Genomic DNA, 21,865 nt, shown 5'->3' with positions numbered 1-21,865 from the left:
GAGCATGGCATGACATATTTAAAGGGCTGAAGGAAAAAACTTTTATTCTAGAATAGTACATATAGGGAAAATATCCTTCAAATATAAAGAAGAAATAAAGATATTCCCAGACAAACAAAAGCTGAAGGATTTCATCAACACCAGACACACCCTGTAAGAAATGCTACAGGGAGTAGTTCAGTTAGGAAGAAAAGGAGATTAATGAGCAATAAAAAATCATTTGAAGGTACAGACTCACTGGTAATAGTAAGTACACAGAAAAACACTGAATATTATAGCACTGTAACTATAGGTTGTAAACTACTCTTGTCCTAAGTAGAAAGACTAACCACGCACCAATCAAAAATAATAACTATAACAACTTTTCAGGACATAGACAATACCTTAAGATATAAACAAAAACAATGGAAACTTGAAAAACAGGGGGATAAAGTTAAGGTGTAGAGTTTTTACTAGTTTTCTTTTTACTTGTTTGTTTGCTTATATAAATGGTATTAAGTTGTTACCACCTTGAAGTAATGGGTTATAAGATAGCATTTGCAAGCCTCATGGTAACCTCAAACCAAATGTCATAAAATGAATACACAAAGGATTAAAAACTAAGAAACTAAAGCATATCACCAGAGATATGATTCACTAAAAAAGAGAGAGGAAGAAAAGAAAGAAGGAAGAGAAGAACACAAAACAAACAAAAAACGAATAATAAAATGTCTTCAGGTAGTCACAGTCAAAACACAATTGACAAAGAAATTTGGTTATTTCTGTGATTTACAATAACTTAACATAACAACCTTAATTATTATTGATAGCATATACTCAAACATTAGAATTTTTTAGAAACCCCATACCATGTTGTAACATATATTAAAATTTCTTAGTAAAATATAACCTGAAGAAGATTAAACATTATTTTTATTTTGGCATTCCACATAACTAAACATGTCAAATAATCCTATTTACCTCTCTTTTGGATGACCCAAGGACCCTCTGTAGCATCCAAAAGTTAGAGGTCAAGGAAGACAACCTTGAAACTGAAGTTTGATTTTGGGAAGCCTGTTAAATATGGTAGAGGCTTAAAACATTTGATATTATGAAATAGAATTCCAGATTTCCATAAGTCATTTATTTAGCCAAAATAATGACTCAAAAAAATTTTTAAAGGCAAAAACCTTTACTCATTAGGAGGAAAGATTTAGCTTTCCAAACAATCTGTCTGTTGTCTTTTCCTTATTTTTTTGAGTAGTTGATTCACAAAGCAAACAAAAATTTTTTATTATCCTTTACTATTACATGAAAATCTCATTCAAGGGAGAGAAAGCAAATTTCACCCTTTCATTAGTCTACTATTAATGTCAACCCCAATTTTCTAATGAAATATTATAGATAATTCTATCCAATCTTAACCAGTTTGATCATGAGGTAAGATTCTTGTAAATCTTTTATAACACTTTACAAATTTTTGTTAAAGAGCAGATCAGTGCCCTAAGAAATCCTTGTTTTATTCTTTTATTTTAATGCTCAATTTAGGGAAAAACCATATAACACTCTTTTGAATTTAGTCAATATGTTCACATACAAAATTTCTTTTGCAAGAATAATTTTTACAAACTTTCCACAACTTGTTTAAACCTTCAGCTTTATCTTTATCCAGTTTAAAACAATCCTTTAACCCTCTGAACTAGGCAAAAATTTACATTCCCATGCTTTCTTATAATCTTGTACTAAAAACACATTTTACTTTCCTTGCACACCTTGCATGTAAATCTATGTTCAGTAGTCTCAATTACATATTATAATGGTAACCCTTAGCAATTTTTAATTTTAATGTAAAGCATGGTAAGTTATTTTAATTACGTACTAGGCACAGATAGGGTCTAACTCTTTCCAGCACAGTTAGGGACATTTTGAACTCCATATGTCCCCAGGTCTTACCAAACCATAAAGCAAGCAAGTTGAACAACTTTCAAAAGCCAAAGAAGCAGTTTATAACCTTAAAGCATTTAACAAGCCCAGTATCTGACCTACATAATTTAGACCACATATTTACATTTTGAAGACATTTGTATTTTACTAATAATCTTTAAAACTGTTTTTATTTCTCAAAAATTAAAGTCACATGAACTAAAAGCATTACAGCTTTTCTTTTTTGCATCAAAAAATATTTAATCTAAGCATGTGTTCTTCTCTAAGCCAATTAATTAGAGCTCTTTTTTATATAAACATCACACACATAACACATATATAACTACACAGACAGACAGAGGACCCAGTAGTTGTAAGATTTTTCACTGGCCAATCTCCTAATTAGATTATTGGCCTCAGGGTGGGGCCCTTCAACAAACAGGGTAAGAAAACATGCAGTTTCTACAGCCTAATAAGCGGATATAGCTAAAAGACAAAAACATATTTTGAGAGGGATTTAGTCACTTTTAATTCTTGGGGATCCGTGAGGAAAACAGAAGTTTTTTTCCAAAACAGGGTCAATGGTGCCTCCTCTGCTTTTTCCAGGGAGTCCCAGGCCATCAGAAGTTATCTTAGGGCCTCTCATGCGTGCATTAAGAGCGGCAAGACAAAATTGAGAAAAATAATTCAGTTGGCCGAGAAGAACAAAACTCTTTTTCAGTGAAACAAGATCCAAGAAGAGAAAAACATAAAACCCTTTTAAATATACCTATAGCATGGATATCCACTTTTAATGAAGCTGACTTTCAACCATAGCACTGTTTAAGAAAATCCTTTTAAATCTCTTGTTACCTGACTTTAGCCATACCAAGTGGCCAATATTTCTGGCTTTTGAACTTTACCAAAAGTAACCTCACAGGTGAAACCAACAAACCTTAACTAAGGTATGATTTAACAGTGAGTGTACAAGGTATTTTCAAAGAGCTGGTAAGCAGTTTTTACAAAATCTAGAATCTTTAAAGGTAGTTCAGAGAAAGGAAGATTTAAGAACAGAAGCTGGAAGCTAAGGGAGGCAAAGAGAATCAGCAAATTGTAAAAGCAACGCAGATATTAGCCAGATAGTACTCATTCCCTAAGCCAGGATTGAACCTGAGCCACAATTGTAAAATGGCAGGCACCAAAAGAAAGTACTGCCACATGGTTACATGGTCAAGCTCCCAAGGACATAAAAAAAGATGGAGACCTCATTCAGTTTTTTTCCCTTCAGAGACCTGTAGCAAAGTTTGTTACTGACCAGTTTGCTGGGATAGTTTCAAAAGTGGGATTATGGGGTCCTAGACCTGCATTCTATCCTAAGGCACCCCTCTTTCTAATAGAAAGACATAGAAAGATAAATTCTTAGCACAAAGTACAACAGATTTGTTACAGGTTAAGTCTAGCCTCACACATCCTTTTTTCCCATTAATCAAAAGTTTACAGAGGATATAAACAGTGATTTTTATCATTCATTCTACCAGTTTGCACAGGGAGAGGAAGGCCAGAAGTCTGGCTAGTTTAAAAAAAAAAAAAAAAAAAAAAAAAAAAAACAAAACCTTTTACCCTTTTGCCAGTATGTCAGGCTTCTGGGCTCCCTTCCCTTAGCTGTGGAGCCCTTTTGTGACTCTGGAGTCTCGTAAAGGGGGAGCAGACAAAGGGACAAAACTTGTCCCTCCTAAATAGATTTGCTCAGTTAGGCCTGTAATTTTTTCCTGGCTCATTTTTAAGCCAAAAAGTTTAAGATTTGGGAAAATTAACTTTTCCCAGTTTGGGGGATGCATCTGAGAGGAGTGTCCTGTTGTATGGGGAGTAGCTGAAAATAGTTGGTTACCCATCTGGAAAGAGGGGAAAGGGTGTCCTTTAGTGCCTTTTTTCCCCAAGCAAATATCCAGGGCATATGAGGGAGAGAAAGAAAAAGTGTCTTCTTTCTTCTGTCTTTGTATCCCTGAGTCCCAGCAAACTCCACGGGGTGCTACCCATGGGTGCCAATGTGACTTTCACCCATGTGGAATAGGGCATCCTAGAGAGTAAGAATTATCTGCACTCACCTACACATTTTCTATTCTCCCTGCTGTTGGTAACCTCATCTATGCCATGGATGCTAGCATGACCTCCATCCATGAAATGGTGGGGGGCCTCGTTGGCAGGAATTAGTCATGCTCACCTGTGCTGTGTCCCTTGAATTCCATTGCCATCTGCCTCTGGATCCCTCAGATCCAGTTTTCCTTTCTAGGGCTTTAACCTGAAGCTTGGAATTGAGTTTGGGACAAATAACTGCCTCAGGAGGGTGCATGGACTCACTAAATTAAGTCCCAGGTGGCCCTTGCTAAACTGCAGACAGCAGCCAGTGGGGCTGCTCCTTTGCTGCCTCTTTATCATAAGCTGAATGCTAAGGTAAAGCTGTAGAACTGTAGAACTGGGTCCTCCTCAAACAAGGGAGAGAAAGGGGGACCTGGCCCTTCAAAAGGAAAAAAGATGCCTTTCAAAAGGAAAAAAGAAAAACTCTCACATAGAAAAGCTCCCCATATTTGCAGGGCTGTGTTAACTTCTGACATGGTAGAGAAAAAGAAAAAGACAACCTAAGTGTGGGGGTGGGGTAGGTGCTTGTGGGAAAAAGCCTCTCACTGTATGCAAACGAGTTTCTTCTACAGGAAAAAAAAACTCTTAAACACTGTACCCTTTTTGCCTCTAAGAACAGACAGAAACCACATTGTTCTGAATTACATTTTTGATGACTGGGCCAAGCACCCATTCTAGTCAGTAATATCTCTGTAGTTTGCAACAACACTCTTAACATTGTAAAAGACAAGATAGGCACCATGACAGCCCCCAAAACAAGAAGGAAAATATCACAGAAAGGAGTAAGACTGATATTTCCAACTCCCAAGAGTGACAGAAGGGTCCTCTCCAGCATCCTGTCCTGTGTAGTTGTACCATTCACTCTTAACTAGCTAATCAGAGGTTCAGTGCTTCATCTGCCTTCAGAAAAAAGTCTGAGGACAAGAAGCCTCAGAAAAAGTGAAGCATCTTGGTTCGCATTCACTCACCCTTCAGGGATCCTGGGCAAGCCTCCAAAATGACACAGGATTTTTCTTGGCCCCTTTGCCAGACTCACAGCAGGGGCGCCTTATCTACTTGGCCTACCATGCTCACCTTCTTGCAGAAGGGAGCACATGAGCGAGCAAGGCAGGATCCGGCCAGCCACTCTGAGCACTGACACAGGAGCAAGCTCCATGTGGGTCCCACAGCCAGACCAGGCATGTCACCTTGAGGGCAATACAGTGGCATCCAGACATGGGTGCTCACGATTTTGAAGCCCCATAGTGGGTGTTAGTGTGCTAATTAGCTCTTTTAGTTCTACCGTCCACAGCCCAATGGACAGTGACATGTTAGCAGCTCAGTTGGCCCCTGGATCAATTGCATGGAGCAGCTGCCCTCTGGCAAGGGCAAAGGGCCAGTGTGACAGCCTTTCTGGGTACCCACACTAGGTGGGTCTTGAGCTCTTGCCCAGCATCCAAGAATGAAGTCATGCTGATGGGTGGAGAAGAATTTTATTGAGTGATGGAACAGCTCTCAGTGGAGAGGGGATGTTGGGGGAGGTACCCCACCCCTGCAGTCAGGTGGGTTTTTTGCCTCTCAGTGTGGCTGGGTCTGGGGCTTTTTATAGACTCACAACAAGGAGTGTATGCTGATTGGTTTGTGAGCATGCGAGAAAATTTAAAGCAAAGACACCACACAAAGGTGGGCACAACAGTGTAGAAAACCAATTAGGAAAGGGTAGGTATATGTAAAATAGGTGAAGGGTGTGGATCAGAGGAAAGCATGCCAAAAGGAAAGACACGTTCTCAATCAGTCCATGGATTTAACTTCTGGCTTGGCTTTCAGGCTTTAAACTGTCTTCAGCTTGGAGGTGAGGTTTCATTGAGGACCTGCTCTTATCTGCCTAGGCATTTGACTGCCTCCTGTCACTATCAATAATAAAGGGGTCAATTCAGCAAGAGGATATAACAATTTTAAATATATGTGCACCCAACACTGGATCACCCAGATATATAAAGCAAATATTATTAGAGCTAGAGAGCAAGACAGGCCTCAATACAATAATAACTAAAGACTGCAACACCCCACTTTCAGCATTGGAAAGCTCTTCCAGACAGAAAACCAACAAAGAAACACTGGACTTAATCTGCACTATAGACCAAATGGACCTAATAGATATTTATGAAACATTTTATCCAATGTCTGAAAAAATACACATTCTTTTCCTCAGCACATGTATCACCCTCAAGGACAAATCCTTGAGAGTGCTGGGTCACAAAACATGTCAAAACATTCAACAAAATTGAAATAATACCAAGCATTTTCACTGACCACAATGCAACAACAAGAGGAGAAATCAACAACAGGAGGAGTTTTGGAAACTATACAAATACATGGAAATTCAACAATGTGCTCCTGAATGACCAGTGGGGTCAATGAAGAAGTTGAAAAGAAAATGGAAAATTTTCTTGAAACAAATCATAACAGAAACACAACATACCAAAGCCTGTGAGATACAGCAAAAGCAGTACTAAGAGGGAAGTTTATAGTTATAAGTGCCTACTTCAAAAAAGAAGACAAACTTCAGATAAACAATAGAATGATACACCTTAAAGAGCTAGAAAAGCAAGAGCAAACCAAATCAAAAAATAGAAGAAAATAAATATTAATAATAAAGATTAGAGCAGAAATAAGTGAAATTGAAATGAAGGAAATGATACAAAAGATCAATGAAAAAAAGTTGATTTTTTTGAAAAGTTAAACAAAATTGACAAACATTTAGCCAGACTAATAAAGAAAAAAAGAGAGAACATCCAAAATCAGAAAAGAAAAAGGAGACATTACAACTGATTTCACAGAAATTCAAAGGATCACTAGCGTCTACTATGAGCAACTATATGCCAATAAATTGGAAAGTCCAGAAGAAATGGACAAATTCCTACAGAGCTTACACAACCTACCTACCATGGTTGAATTTCTTCATGGTTGAATTTTTTCAAGCATGAAGAAATCCAAAATCTAAACATACCAATAACAAGTAACAAGATAGAAGCCATAACAAAAAGTCTCCCAGTAAAGAAAAGCCTGGGATCTAATGGCTTCACTGCTGAATTCTACCAAACAATTAAAGAAGAAATAATACCAATTCTACTCAAACTATTTCAAAAAATAGACAAGTTAGGAATACTTCCAAACTTATTATACGAGGGCAGTATTACCCTAATACAAAAACCAGACAAAGATACACCATAAAAATAAATCTACAGGCCATATCCCCAATGACTATTGATGTAAAAATTCTCAACAAAATACTAGCAAACTGAATTCAAGAATACATTAAAAAGATCATTCATCATGACCAAGTGGCATTTATCCCACAGATGCAAGGATGGTTCAACATATGCAAATTAATCAATGTGATATATCATATCAACAGAATGAAGGACAAAAACCATATGATCATTTCAATTGACGCAGAAAAAGCATCTCATAAAATTCAACATCACTTCATGATAAATTCACTTGAAAAACTGGGCATAGAAGAAACATACCTCACCATAATAAAAGCCATCAATGACAGACTCACCACTAGTATCATACTGAATAGGGAAAAACTGAAAGCCTTTCCTCTAAAATCTAGAACACAACAAGAATGCCCACTTTCACCACTGTTATTCAAAATAGTACTGAAAGTCCTAGCTAGAGCCATCAGAAAAAAGAAAGAAATGTAGGACATCCAAATTGAAAAGGAAGAAGTCAAATTATCCTTGTTTGCAGATGATATAACGTTATATTTGGAAATACCTAAAGACTCCATCGAAAAACTGTTAGAACTGATAAACAAATTCAGTAAAATTGCAGGATACAAAATCAACATACAAAAATCAGTAGGGTTTCTATATCCCAATAGTGAACAATCTGAAAAATAAATTTTAAAAGTAATCCAATTTGTGATAGCCACACATAAAATTAAATACCTAGAATTAACCAAAGAAGTGAAAGATACCAACAATGAATAAAAAACACAAATGAAATAAATTAAAGAAGACACAAAAAATGAAAAGATATTCCATGTTCACACATTGGAAGAATCAATATTGTTAAAATGTCCACACTACCCAAAGCAATCTACAGATTAAGTGCAAATCCCTTACAAAATACCAATGACGTTCTTCATATAAACACAAACAAACAATTCTAAAATTTACATAGAGCCACAAAAGACCCAGAATAACCAAAACTATCCTAAACAAAAAGAATAAAACTGGAAAAATTACATTACCTGACTACAAAATATGCTACAGAGCTATAGTAACAAAAAGAGCATGGTACTGGCATAAAAACAGACTCATAGATCAATGGAACAGAATAGAGAACACAGAAACAAATTCACACACCTACAGTGAACTTGGTACAAAGGTACCTAGAATACATGCTGGGGAAAAGATAGTCTCTTCAATAAATGGTGCTGAGAAAATTGGATATCCATATGCAGAAGAATGAAACTTAGACCCCTATCTCTCACCATATACAAAAATAAAATCAAAATGGACTAAAGACTTAAATCTAAGACCTTAAATGGTGAAACTAGTACAAGAAAACATTGGGGAAAATCTCTAAGACATTAGTCGGGGCAAAAGTATCTTGAGCAATACTTCATGAGTACAGGCAACCAAAGCAAAAATGAACAAATGGAATCACATCAGATTAAAAAGCTTCTGAACAGCAAAGGATACAATCAACAAAGTGAGGAGACAACCCACAGAATGCGAGAAAATATTTGCAAACTACTCATCTGACAAGAGATTAATAACCAGAATATATAAGGAGCTCAAGTAACTCTACAGTAAATAGTCTAATAATCCAATCAAAAGATGGGCAAAAGATTTGAATAGACATTTCTCAAAAGAATACATACAAATGGCAAATAGGCATACGAAAAGGTGCTCAACATCACTGATCATCAGAAAAATGGAAATCAAAAATACAGTGAGATATAATCTGTCCCCAGTTGAAATGGCTTATATCCAAAAGACAGGCAATAACAAATGCTGGCAAGGATGTGAAGAAAAGTGAACCCTATACACTGTTGGTGGGAATGTAAATTAGTACAACCACTATGGAGAACAGTTAGGAGGCTCCTCAAAAAGCTAAAAATTGAGCTACCATGTGATTCAGCTATCCCACTCCTGGGTAAAAACTCAAAAGAAAGGAAATCATTCTATCAAACAGATAGCTGCACTCCTGTGTTTGTTGCAGCACTGTTTACAATAGCCAAGATTTGGAAGCAACCTAAGTGTGCATCAACAGATGAATGAATAAAGAAAATGTGGTAAATATACACAATGGAGTACTTACTATTCAGCTGTAAGAAGAACGAGATTCTGTCATTTGCAACAACATGGATAGAACAGGAAGCTATTATGTTAAGGGAAATAAGCCATGCATAGAAAGACAAACATCACATGTACTCACTTACTTTTGAGATCTAAAAATCAAAACAATTGAACTCATGGAGATAAAGAGTAGAAGGATGGTTACCAGAGGCTAGACAAAGTAGTGGGCTGCTGGGTGGGGTGGGGGGAGATAGGAATGTTTAATGGGTATAAAAAATAGAATAAATAAGAACTCGTATTTGATAGCACAACAGGGTGACTATAGTCAATAACAATTTAATTGTACATTTTTAAATAACTAAAAGAGTATAAATGGATTGTTTGTAACACAAAGAATAAATGTGTGAGGGGATGGATACCCTATTTTCCATGATGTGGTTATTAAACATTGTGTGCCTATATCACAACATCACATTTACTCCATAAGTATATACATCTACTATGTAGCCACAAAAATTAAAAATAAAAAAACTGTAAAAATGAGAAGAAGTAGTGTGGACACTACCACTTCTTCTACCTCCAGGAAGCTGGGGACTGGAACTTTAGAGCAATCCGTAGGAGTGTCACAGGTTTCTACAACCTTCTTGCAGGAAAATTTCACTTAGATTTCACCTCTAACTTTCTAAATATTATATGTGCCAAATTGTATGATTGATATAACTGAATTCACATCCTAAACTCTACCACAGAGAAATCTGGGAAATGTAGTTTTTAGTTTTTCAACCTCTCCAATGAGAAGACTGCTGAAATAGAGGCTGAGAGGCCCAGTCCAGAGCATTCAGCACAGGTATTATTATCCCCATTTTGCAGAAGAATTCTGCAAGATGAGAGTCAAAGAGTGCAGGTAACTTAAACAAGTCCATACTTAGTAAGTGGAAGAATTGGGATTTGAAAATAGATGTCTAACTCATATTTATTTTACTCTACCACTCTAATATTCACATACCTGGGCAATTCATTTTTTCAAAAGTCCTTATATTCTGAACCTGGAGTAACTGCTGAAGTCCAGTTACAATCCTCTGTGGAGTCTTATATCTTTCTGGTATCACTACACATGTGCAGGATCCAGGAATGCAGAGGAGGAATGAGGAATGAATATACTAATACCAGTAGTCATAACAATGCTATGCCTCCTCCATGGATTCACTCATTTATGCTGAACTCCACAGGTGTATCTCTGACTTCTCTATCTGATATCTACTCTTTCCCATCCTTCTGAGTCTCAATCCCTGAAAGTGTTTTCAGCCATTCTATTCCCTGTATATTCCTTCCAGCCTCTGTGAAACTTACATACTGATTTCAGCTTAAGCTTCTGGATGTGTGTTATTCACATACTCCTCCTGTGAATGACTGGCCTCCCATTGTCATGATAACTTTCTTGGCCCTTGTTCTTCTCTGCCTGAGAGTCACCTGTGACCATAGATGACATCAGTAGTATCTGAACAAATTAGGTCAGAGATAGGCTAGGCCAAATCTACCTACCCTATTAGCCATGGAAGGAGTTTGAATTTTATTCTAAACGTGTTAAGAATTCATTAGAGGGGAGTGTCATGATATGACTATGTGTTAAAAGACCATTCAGGTTGCTGTATACAGAAAAAACTATATGTGGGGTGTGTGTGTGTGTGTGTGTGTAAAAATAGAAATACAGAGACCTGTTAAGATGCCATCCTGATAAGAAATGATGATGGTGTATGCAGTGGGTTTAAAGGTGGTCGTCCCAATGATATGTCTACATCCTAACTCCTGGAACTTGTGACTGTGACTTTATTGGAAAATAAGTCTTTACAGATGTAATCAAGTTAAGGATCTCAAGATGAGGTCATCCTGGATTATACTGGTGGGCCATAAATCTAATGACAAGTGTCCTTATAAGAGATGGAAGAGAAGAAGACACAGAGATAGTGGAGAAAGCCATGTGAAGGTTGGAGCAGACAATTATGTAATGGAGCTACAACCAAGGGATGTTTAGGCCCACCAGAAGCTGGAAGAAGCACAGAGGAATTCCTCCCTAGATCTTTCAGAGAGAGAATGTAGCCCTACCAACATCTTTTTTTCAGACATCTATCCTCCAGAACTGTTTGAGAACAAATTTCTGTTGTTTTAACCCACCCAGTTTGTAGTAATTTGTTATGGCAACCCTAGGAAACTAATAAAGTATATTATTTATCTATTGTTAAATAACAAATTATCCCCAAAATTTAAAGCTTAAAATAATAAACATTTATTATCTCACATATTTATATTCCAGAAGTCACTTAGCTGAGTAATTCTGGTTCAGGGTTTCTCATGAAGCTACAGTCAAGGTGTCAGCCAGGGCTGACATTATCTGAAGGCTTGACTTGGGCTGATGGATCCACTTCCAGAATGGGTCACTCACATGGCTGTTGACAGAAAGTCTCAGTTCCTCACCACTTGGATTTCTCCAAAGGGTGCTTGCACATTGTTCTGACATGGCAGGTGGTTTTCCCCAGAACAAGCGATTTCACAGCCTCTCTTCCACCACATTGCATCCATTAGAAATGAATCACTAAGTATAACTCACATTCAAGAGCATGAGAATTAAAATCCAAATTTTGAAGGGAGAGAAGCAAATAATTTTCAAATTTGAAAACAACCACAGTGGCACAGAATAAGATGGTTAACAGTGGAGATTAGGGTGAATAAAAAGATTTGGAATATATTTTGAAGACATAGTTGAATAATTGTATGTGAGGTATGAAAGAAAGAGTTAAAATGCCTCCAAAATTTTGACCTGAACAACCAGATAAATGGCAATATCATTTAATGGGAGATGAAGGGGTTTGGAAAATGGTGGTTGATCAAGTTCTGCCCTGGACCTGTTAAATTTATGATGTTTATTAAATATTCAAGCTGACCTATTGAGTAGACAGATTTACAAGTCTGGAAGTAAGGGAAGATGTCAAGACTTGAGATATAAATTTAGGAGTTACCAGCATACAGATGATATTTAAAATCATGCCATTATTTGAGATCACTTGGAAAATGAAAAGAAAAGAAATCTTAAGATTGAATTCTGGGGAACTCCAGGATTTAATAGCAGGAGCATAAAAAGAAACTAACAAGCAGTAGCCAGAGAGGTAAGAGAAAAAACAGAGTGTGGTATTCCAAAATCAAAGTGAAGACATGGTTTTGAGAAAAAAGAAGTGTTGTTGAGAGTTGAGTAAGATAAGGAAAGAGAATTGACTCTTGATGATAGCAAGATGGAATGGAGGTGGTGGAGGACAGAAAGGGAAGTGAAGATGTGGAGAAAAAAAGCATAGACAAGCCTTTCTAGGAGAGTTGCTTTTAAGGAAGACACAGACATGGAACATAAACTAGAATTGGTGTAGGGGCAAGGAGAGTTTCTAACAGGAGAGATCCTTGTATGGAAGCAGCGGCTGCTCACCCTGGGGCAGAAAGTAGGCTCCTGCAGATTGGTTGGTGGATCTGGTGGTGATAAGATGAGGCAGTTCTCTTTGCATTGCTTCTGTTTTCTCACTGAAATAAGAAGTGATATCATCAGTGGAGAGTAGGCAGAGGGTTAGGGGTAGAGGTTTGCCAAGGGGAGGAGATGAGGACAAGTTGACTCAGAGTAGGAGAGCGATTGATGAGGGAAATGAAATAGAGTGAATGGGGCCCATTTGAAATGTGTGGACATCAATTTAGAGCAAGACCAGTCTGCAGGATAGTGTAAAAACTCGGAGAAAGCCAAATGTCAGATTTACCCAGGGCTGAGGGTTTGCCAGATAAGTAAATGGGGTGAGGGGGACATAGCAAGAGAATTACCAGTGTGAGCAAGGAACTATTATATTTACAGTGTTATTGACAGTTCATGGAACCATGTAAGATAAGGAGGGAAGTGAGCCCATGAGGGGAGATGGGAGGATGAAAAGCAGAAAAGTGGTGGAGTCAGTGGATCTTGATATGGTCAGAGAATTGTGCTAGTGGGGTTTTTGAGGTAGGTCAGAGGTAAGTTTTTGGAAGAAAATTAATTTTTGTGATGATAAATTTTGTTTGATTTAGGATATTCTAGGACAAGGGTCAGAAAACCACAGCCTGCAAGCCAAATCTTGACCTCCTTCTGTTTTTGTAAATAAAATTTTATTGGAATATAGAGCCATGCTCATTAATTAATGTATTGTCTATGCAAGCTTTAGTGATACAGAGACAGAGTTGAATATCTCCCACTGTATGGGCAGCAAAGTCAAAAAAATTTGCTCTCTGGCCCTTTGCAGAAAATGTTTGCTGACCCAATGGCCCTTCCCACCCAAATTCCCATAAATTAAATCAGCCCCGAGCCTTCCTCACCACCCCCATCATACCAGGGGTTTTGGTGTGTCTACTTTGCAGGTGCCTCAAGCATGTGTTTTATCTGCCTGTTGGAGTAATCCATCCAGGTGTTCTGCTAACATCAGCAGGCAAGCCCTCTGCCCCCTCTGATGTAGAACACAGCACTGACTGTAATCCCAGCTACTTTGGGAGGATTGCTTGAGGCCAGGAGTTCAAGACCAGCCTGGAAAACAAAGCAAGACCCTGTAACTAAAAATAAAAAATAAAAAGAAGATAGAACACAAGCATAGCTTTGTCAGTGCCAGGATAAGGATGAGGTAGGAGAAACACTTGCCTTGGGCCTAAAATTTGAGGGGGTGCCCCCAAAATTCAGTAATTAAGACAAAAATTATTTTAATGCAATTTTTTTTGAAAAACAAAATCAATGGAAAAAAATCCAGGATAAACAAAATATCAGAATTTAAAAATAAAGACAGGATCCAACAGGGCCATGCCAAGCCTTATTTTTTAATGATTGATATTTTTCCGCAAGTAAATTTTAGAGATACTATTGATGTTTTTGCTTCCATCAGAGGTAGGAAAGTCAAATTATAATAAATAGATTCTTTTATGGAATACAAATAAAATATTTAAATTTGCAATAATGTTGTAAGTTGTAATATATTTGCCTATCAATTTTTCAATATTTTTCAACTTCTTTAGTATTCTGAAATATAATATCATTAAAAGACAGATGAGAACATGTTGATAGGGGTGCACATTGTTTCTTTAGCTCCAGGCACCCATAAGTCTCTGCATGGTGCTGGCTTTGGTATATGGTGATTAATGTAACTCAGCTTCAGCAGGGGTGACAGAGATGGAGGGGACAGGTCCAAAGGCCCCAGAAGCCATGGCTGCGGCTCTTTAAAGTCCTTCTTAGGCCAAGGGGGCTCCAGCCGCAGAAAGCAGTGAGTGAAATCAGATGAGGAAAAGAAGAAACAGGTGGAAATTAGAGTCACAGAAAAGACAGGCAAGAAACCTGCAGGGCTGGGTGAGTGCTTTTCAGGAGGCTCATGATCCAGTGTTGGGAAGTGAGAACAAAAGCCAGCAAAACAGGTTTCACGTCACTAAGCAATTTGCTGTGGTAAGACAGCAATTAGAACAGCCCACACACACCCAGCCTGGGTCTGATTTCCTGTCAAGGGTAGGTGGTGTGCTTCCTTCAAACCAGTCATTTTCTTCTCTAATGCCCTGCTCTGCAGGTGGAAAAAGATCAGGATGGCTTAAGTTTCAGGAGCTTTTCTCCCTACCCTTTCTCCAACACTTTCCCTTCCTACAAATTCCCACCACTCCAGGATTTCTTCTGTCCTTTCATTGTAACCCTTCTGTGTTCTCCATATCTATACCCTTTCTTCTGTCTGTGGGAAAAATGGCAATAGAGTGGGGGCCAACGTATGACTTTAACTAATGTACCAATAAATTGAATCCTTACATTTAATTCTTTAACAGATTTTCCATTCTCTAAGCTTTGAAAAGCATTTGGAAATGGGAAGTGGAGGTCATTGTAGAAATTTAAGAATAAGACTTTTATTTACAAAAACTGCTTTAAAGGAAGGAAGATGATACGTGTTTACCAGCTTTGGGCATTGACTACTGATACAGTTTGGCTGTGTCCCCACCCAAATCTCATCTTGAATTGTAGCACCCCCAATTCCCACGTGTAATGGGAGGGACCTGGTGGGAGGTAATTGAATCATGGGGGTGAGTCTTTCCCATGTTGTTTTCATGATAGTGAGTAAGTCTCAAGAAATTTGATGGTTTTATAAAGGGGAGTTTCCCTGCACAAGCTCTCTTCTCTTGTCTGCTGCCATGTGAGATGTGACTTTCACCTTCTTCCATGATTGTGAGGCCTCCCCAGCCACATGAACTGTGAGTCCATTAAACTTCTTTCTTTTGTAAATTGCCCAGTCTCGGGTATGTCTTTATCAACAGCATGAAAACAGACTAATACAACTACTACACCCTCAGTACATCAACATTTCATTCCTGTACAAATATAATCCAAGAATTCTCTGAGAATTTCCTTGCAGTCATCAAGGGAGGAAGCCCTAGAAGGAGAGATGAAACCTCTTGATACTCAGCAGAATGGTGAGATTAGACTTTGCCACCATAAATATTAGATACTTTCCAAACATGCTATTTGAAATGGGAACTGATAACACACATTCGAAAGAGGTTACATATTTGCCCAACAAATATTAAATATCTATAAAAGTTCACAGTATTTGTCTAAGAGAGTAACATACTGAAGCTCTATAAAAGAGTCAGTTTTTTTTTTCCAGGGCATCCAATGATGAAGGTCTCTATAAGAGTGAAAGTGTGTGTCCAGAGGAATAAAACATTAAGGAGCTCAGTTAGTTGAGATTTTTATCTTTTTTTTTTTTTTTTTTAGATGGGGTCTTGCTTGTTGCCCAGACTGGAGTGCAGTGGCGCCATCATGGCTCACTGCAAGCTCTGCCTCTTGGGTTCACGCCACTCTCCTGCCTCAGCCTCCAGAGTAGCTGGGACTACAGGTGCCTGCCACCACGCCTGGCTAATTTTTTGTATTTTTAGTAGAGACGGGGTTTCACCATATTGGCCAGGTGGATCTCGATCTCCTGACCTAGTGATCCGCCCGTCTAGGCCTCCCAAAGTGCTGGACCGTGCCCAATGGAGATTTTTATCTTTTATAATTAACGACTGGCATGGGAAAATTGTTGGGTTATTTTGGGGGTTTTTTTGGCTTTGTTTGTTGTTGTTGTTTTGTTGGCAAATTGAAATGTAAGGTCATGCCCCACATGTACCACATTTAAGTGTGTAACTCTAACTCATTTACCAAGAAACCTGTAAGTCCAGATGTGAATTAGGTTGAAAGCAAGAGAAGACTCTGCAATTAATCCAATTAGTGAAAGCTGTCCAGCCACTTGGATATAATCTGGAAGATTTAGTGATGCATACTGTGTTTGTGGCAGATAAGGACACTGTATGGAATCTCTGGCTAACCCTAGTAGTAGTACAAACCTCTAAGGTTTTAAAGCAAAGCCATGTGATCCTCTTCAAATAATCCTTTGAGAAACAGCTTCTGGCTTACTGCTGAGCTCTAGTTGAGACTGAATGCCTGACCACAGAACCCAATGTCATTCAGTCACTGCTGCTCATTATTAGCTGGATATTATCTGAAGCCCAGGTTATAGCGGTGGCCATCCAGAGCAGCATACCATAAATGAGTAGAAAGTTGGATGAACAGCTGGCTCAGTCTCCAGCAGCACCTGCTCCCACTAGATGGCTGCTGCAATTGTCATCATATCTGATTAAGTTTTTAAAAACGCATAGTCATTCTGCAAGACCCATCTGTCTTCTGGCCATGTCAATAGGCACAATAAGAGGGGATATGGGAGGAATCACCATCCCTGCATCTTTCAAGTCTTTGGCTGGGGCACTGACTCTTGTAGTTCATCAGGTGTATGACATTCACTTTGGTTTACCATCCCAGGGACTTTTGCTTGAATCTTTCTACCTTAGTAGTCCTCAGTCCATAAATCAGGGACTCAACATAATAATTCTGCCAGTTACCCGTAGATCAATTCCAATCATGCATTCAAAAACGTTGGAAGTAATGCTGAGGAAGACTCGAAGACTTTGTAGACCCACCGTGAGACGGATTTAGACCAAAACTCCGTCTGTCTTCCACCTCCACAAGCCCCCACTCTTGCAGATCATGGATGCATTTCAGGTCACCACAGATTAACATTAATTCAAATGCATTATCTACAATTCCTAAAGATATTGTATTTCCCTTTCTTCAAGTCATTGTCATCCCGATACGTTGATGCAGGTCCTTCGGGGGAATCTTGCAGGAATATTTACACTATAGAACTGTGGTGGCATCGCGAGCACCTCCTCAAGGAGGTTCCATCTCTCCTTCACTCAAAAGACTTTAAGTTTTTGAATTAGCTTGCCAGAGATTAGGGTGATAGGACACAACTCTACTGTGGTGACAAACTGACAATATCAATGCCTGTTGTCCAGATCGCAAATATTTCCGATTATAAGTACTACTCCGACTGGTTGCCCATCTATGAATCCTAAAGACACTGACCAAATAGCCACATTGGGTCACATTCGGTCACAGCATTCTGATTCCTGCTCCACCATTCTAACCATTTCAGTAACTGACCCAGTGTCCCTGGTACTTAAGTGCTGCCACATGGTCTCAGCCACTCTGGGGTGTCCCATAATAGTGGCATCTATCACTTTCACTTGCAGCTGGCAGGAGACAGACACCACAGAGCTTTATGGAATGATTATGCTTCTCTTGTTAATGCACTTCTTTTTCTTTCCTTTTTTTTTTTTTTTTTTTTTTTTGACAGTCTCACTCTGTTGCCCAGGTTGGAGTGCAGTGGTGCGATCTTGGCTCACTGCAACTTCTGCCTCCTGGGTTCAAATGATTATACTGCCTTAGGCTCCTGAGTAGTGGGGATTACAGGTACACACCACCACACTCAGCTAATTTTTGTATTTTTAGTAGAGATGGAGTTTCTCCATGTTGGCCAGGCTGGTCTCAAACTCCTGGCCTCAGGTGATCCACCTGCCTCGGCCTCCCAAAGTGCTGGGATTACAGGTGTGAGCCACTGCACCCGGCCTGCATTTCTTAATACTCTAGGCCTTCCTGCAGACACAATGAAGGAAATTTCACTTGAGAAATTTATTTCAACATTCTTCTCCCTAAGCCTTTGGATTCTTTCCTTTCCATTGTACCAGAAAAGTTATGGCACCTTAACTTCATGGAATTAGGCTACAGTCAACTCCAGGTTTCAGTCAACTAAACAAGCAAACTGACAGTAACCACTTCAGCTACTCAAAATAATGCATAGATTTCAAAAGTTCTAGCAATGGAATCCATTTCAGTAAATGCAGTTTGATCCAACATTATGTGCTATCATCCTTGGTAGCTAGTACTGTATCAGTCAGGGTTTAGGCAGGAAAAGAAAACCATCTTAGGTATTTTAAGCACAAAGGAATTTAATACCATGGATATTATTTCAAAGTGTAAAAAAAGACTAGAGAAACAAAATGGAAAGAAGGAAAGAGAAGTACCACCACCCAGAGATCAAGTGCTGCAAGAAGCCACTGCCACCTGTGTTGGTTTTCTAAGGCTGCCATAACAAAGCTCTACAGACTGGGTGGCTTAAACAATAGAAATTTATTTTCTCACAGTCCTGATAGCCAGAAGTCTGAGATCAAGGGTTGGTTTCTCCTAAGGTCTCTCTCCTTGACTTGTAGATGGTCTTTGTATCAGTCTGAGTTCTCCAAGGAAACAGAACCAATGGGATGGATGAAAAGTTTAATAGAGAGAGAGAAACAGAGATTACAAAGAATAGACTCATGTGGTTGTGGAGGCTGAGAAGCCCTAAGATCTTCAGTCAGCAAGCTAGAGACCCAGAAAAGCAGACGGTCTTGTTCCAGTCCAAGTCCAAAAGTCCGAGAACTTATGCAACTGTGTTAGTTCCAGCCCACGTCTATGTCTGAAGGCAGGAGAAGACTGATGTCCCAGCTCAAAGACAGTCAAGCCAAGAGTGGATTCTCCTTTACTCCACCTTTTGCTCTACTCAGGCCTTCAGTGGATTGCATAAGGCCACCTACACTGGGCAGGGAAATCTGCTTTACTCAGTCTACCGATTCAAATGTTAATTTCATCCAGAAACACCTTTGCAGACACACCTAGAATAATATTTAACCAAATATCTGGGCACCTCATGATCCAGTCAAGGTGACACATGAAATTAACCATCAGAGCCATCTTTTCCTTGTGTCTTCTCTTAGTCTTCCTTCTGTATACATCTGTGTCCAAATTTTCTCTTCTTATAAAGACATCAGTCATACTGAGGTAGGGCCCACTCTAGTGACCTCGTTTTAACTTAATCACCTCTTTAAAGACTCTGTCTCCAAATACAGTCACATTCTGACATAGCAGGGGTTACACCTCAATATGTGAACTTTGGGGGACACAATTTAGTCTATAACCCCTGAAGGAGCCCACAGAAATCTGCTTCACAACTCACTCTTTCTTACAGGAGACTGTGCTGGTCTGAGTTCCATCTCCACAGGAGTCTGCACAGCCATTCAAAGGCCCCTGGAATCCACACTCACTAGAGTCCAGGCTTCTCTCTCTCTCCATGCTGCTGTGCTCTTTCTGCAGGAAACTATTACCTCTATTAATGCCACCAAGGTGCATGGGAGCCAACAGTCAGTGCTGTCATAAGTGAGATCACAGCCCATGGCGTTCTGGAGCCACCTCCATGGCCACCACAAGTGACTCTGCTGGAGACGCCATCACTGCCAAAAATGGGGTAGCTTCTTTCTCCTTGCTTGTAATCTTGCATGAGTGTCTCCCTTGGTGGAATGTAGCTGCAAGTCTACTGGCAACAGAATCTGACTTGCAGCCCCTGCAACACAGGAGAGAACATAGAAGGGCAGCCATGCATCTGAGCACCAACAGGGAGTGTCTGGCACAGAAGCTTTCCCAAAAACGTAGCATTTGAGCAGAAACCTGAAGAACAAAGGAGCAAGCTGAGCAAGGCACAAAACTAGAGCATTGCCAGCAGAGGGGCTAGCAGTTGCAAACCACTGAGGTGGAATCAGCATTATTAGTTTAAGAAATCCAGAGGACTCAAACTAGTGTACCTGGAATGGAATGGATGAGGAATAGTAGTAAGAGATTAAATCAGAGAGATAGTTGGGGGACCAGACCACGAAAGACCTTGTAACTTGAGTGACAATATAACTTACCATACAAACCAAAACATTTTGAGAAAGAGAATGAAGGAGGTGGTACTACTAATAATTATACTGGGACAACAGGCATAAAACAAATTATCCCAGACCAGTCAAGACATAACCACTCTACTTATAAGCCATTGTAAGGATTTCTTTTCTTTTAAGCTGAGTGACAAGGGAAGACATTGGAGGTTTTAACAACAGTGATATGATCTGACTTACATTTTTAAAGAACCACTATGGGTTTTATGCTAAGAATGGGCTGTAAAGGGGCCAAGGGTCAGAGCAGTTAGAAGCTTACTGCAATCATCGAGGTAAATGGTCGTGGTGGCTGGAAGCGTGTGATAGCTGAGGAGGTGGTTAGCAGAGGGATTTGTTGATGAATAAGATAAAGGGTACAGGAGGAGCAATTCTTAACACAAAAGCTAGAGTGGCCTGGGTCCAAGAACCTCTTCTCTTCTCTCTCTACACTCATACCCATAGAGATATCACCCAATTTCATGGATTTCAATGCCATATATTTCTGTATATTTACCTCTGCTCGTGATATCCAACTCGTATATAGTATCTCTAAGACTTGTAGATCCAACTGTCTTCCCAAATGTTTTACTCAAATAACTATATCAAAGTTATTCTATTTCAGACTGAACTTGTTTCTCTTCTACTTTTTCAAAAGATTCCCTCCCCTGATATTCCTCCATAACAGTAAATTGATAGTCTTTCAATCAATTGCTCAGGCCAAAAAAAGTCTTGACATAATCTTTGACTTCTCTCTTTTTCTCACATATAACACCCAACCCATCAGCAATAATATTAGCTCTACCTTAAAACATAATCTCAATCCAACCACTTTTTATGCTCTCCATCACTACCACCCTTGTACTTGCCACCACCCTGCCTCAACTACCACAGCCCTAGCTCTCTGGCTGATTTCCTTAGTTCCACATTTGAGCCCTGGTTTTCTATTGTCCACATGACAAGCAAAGGCATTCTTTTAAAACAAAAGTCGGGTCATGTCTGGTATCTTTCCACTCCCCCTCCTTACTGTATAGAACATATTGCCTTCTCCATCACTCACCATTGACATCTGGCTAAAGCAAGGAACAAAAAAACAAGGCTTCTAAACTCTTCAAAATTATCAAAGCATAAGCCTTGGCCTTCAGGAGGTTTGCAGATCTCCTTGGGCCCCAGATTTGATTATCAGACTTTTAAACAGATATTTCTTAGCCTTTCATCTTCTTAGCCTTTGAACCCCACACCTCCCTTGCACCAGTTTCTCAACAGACCCCTGAATTGGTCATAATTCTCAAACTTTATGGCATGAAATATGATAAGATATACAAATATGTGATTATAGTCAGTTCTCCATAAATACTTTCTTGTTTCCTTCCCTACTCCCTTCC

General features: G+C 39.1%; 1 protein-coding gene across 3 annotated transcripts in view; it reads right to left on the bottom strand.

Moving 5' to 3' along the window:
* The window catches only part of XDH (xanthine dehydrogenase), a 163,251-nt gene that overhangs the window by 118,997 nt on the left and 22,389 nt on the right, over positions 1-21,865 (bottom strand). For 2 of the 3 annotated variants that reach the window (XM_055378822.2, XM_055378823.2), the window contains exon 2: positions 12,784-12,875. The exons of the other annotated variant lie outside the window; for it this stretch is intronic. In XM_055378822.2, the coding sequence (XP_055234797.2) occupies positions 12,784-12,875 (92 nt within the window). The remainder of the gene's footprint in view (positions 1-12,783; positions 12,876-21,865) is intronic. 3 annotated transcript variants of the gene reach the window in all.

Source organism: Gorilla gorilla, chromosome 12 (assembly GCF_029281585.2).
Source record: "Gorilla gorilla gorilla isolate KB3781 chromosome 12, NHGRI_mGorGor1-v2.1_pri, whole genome shotgun sequence".
Classification (NCBI taxonomy): Eukaryota; Metazoa; Chordata; class Mammalia; order Primates; family Hominidae; genus Gorilla; species Gorilla gorilla.
This window is presented reverse-complemented; position numbering and strand designations above follow the sequence as displayed.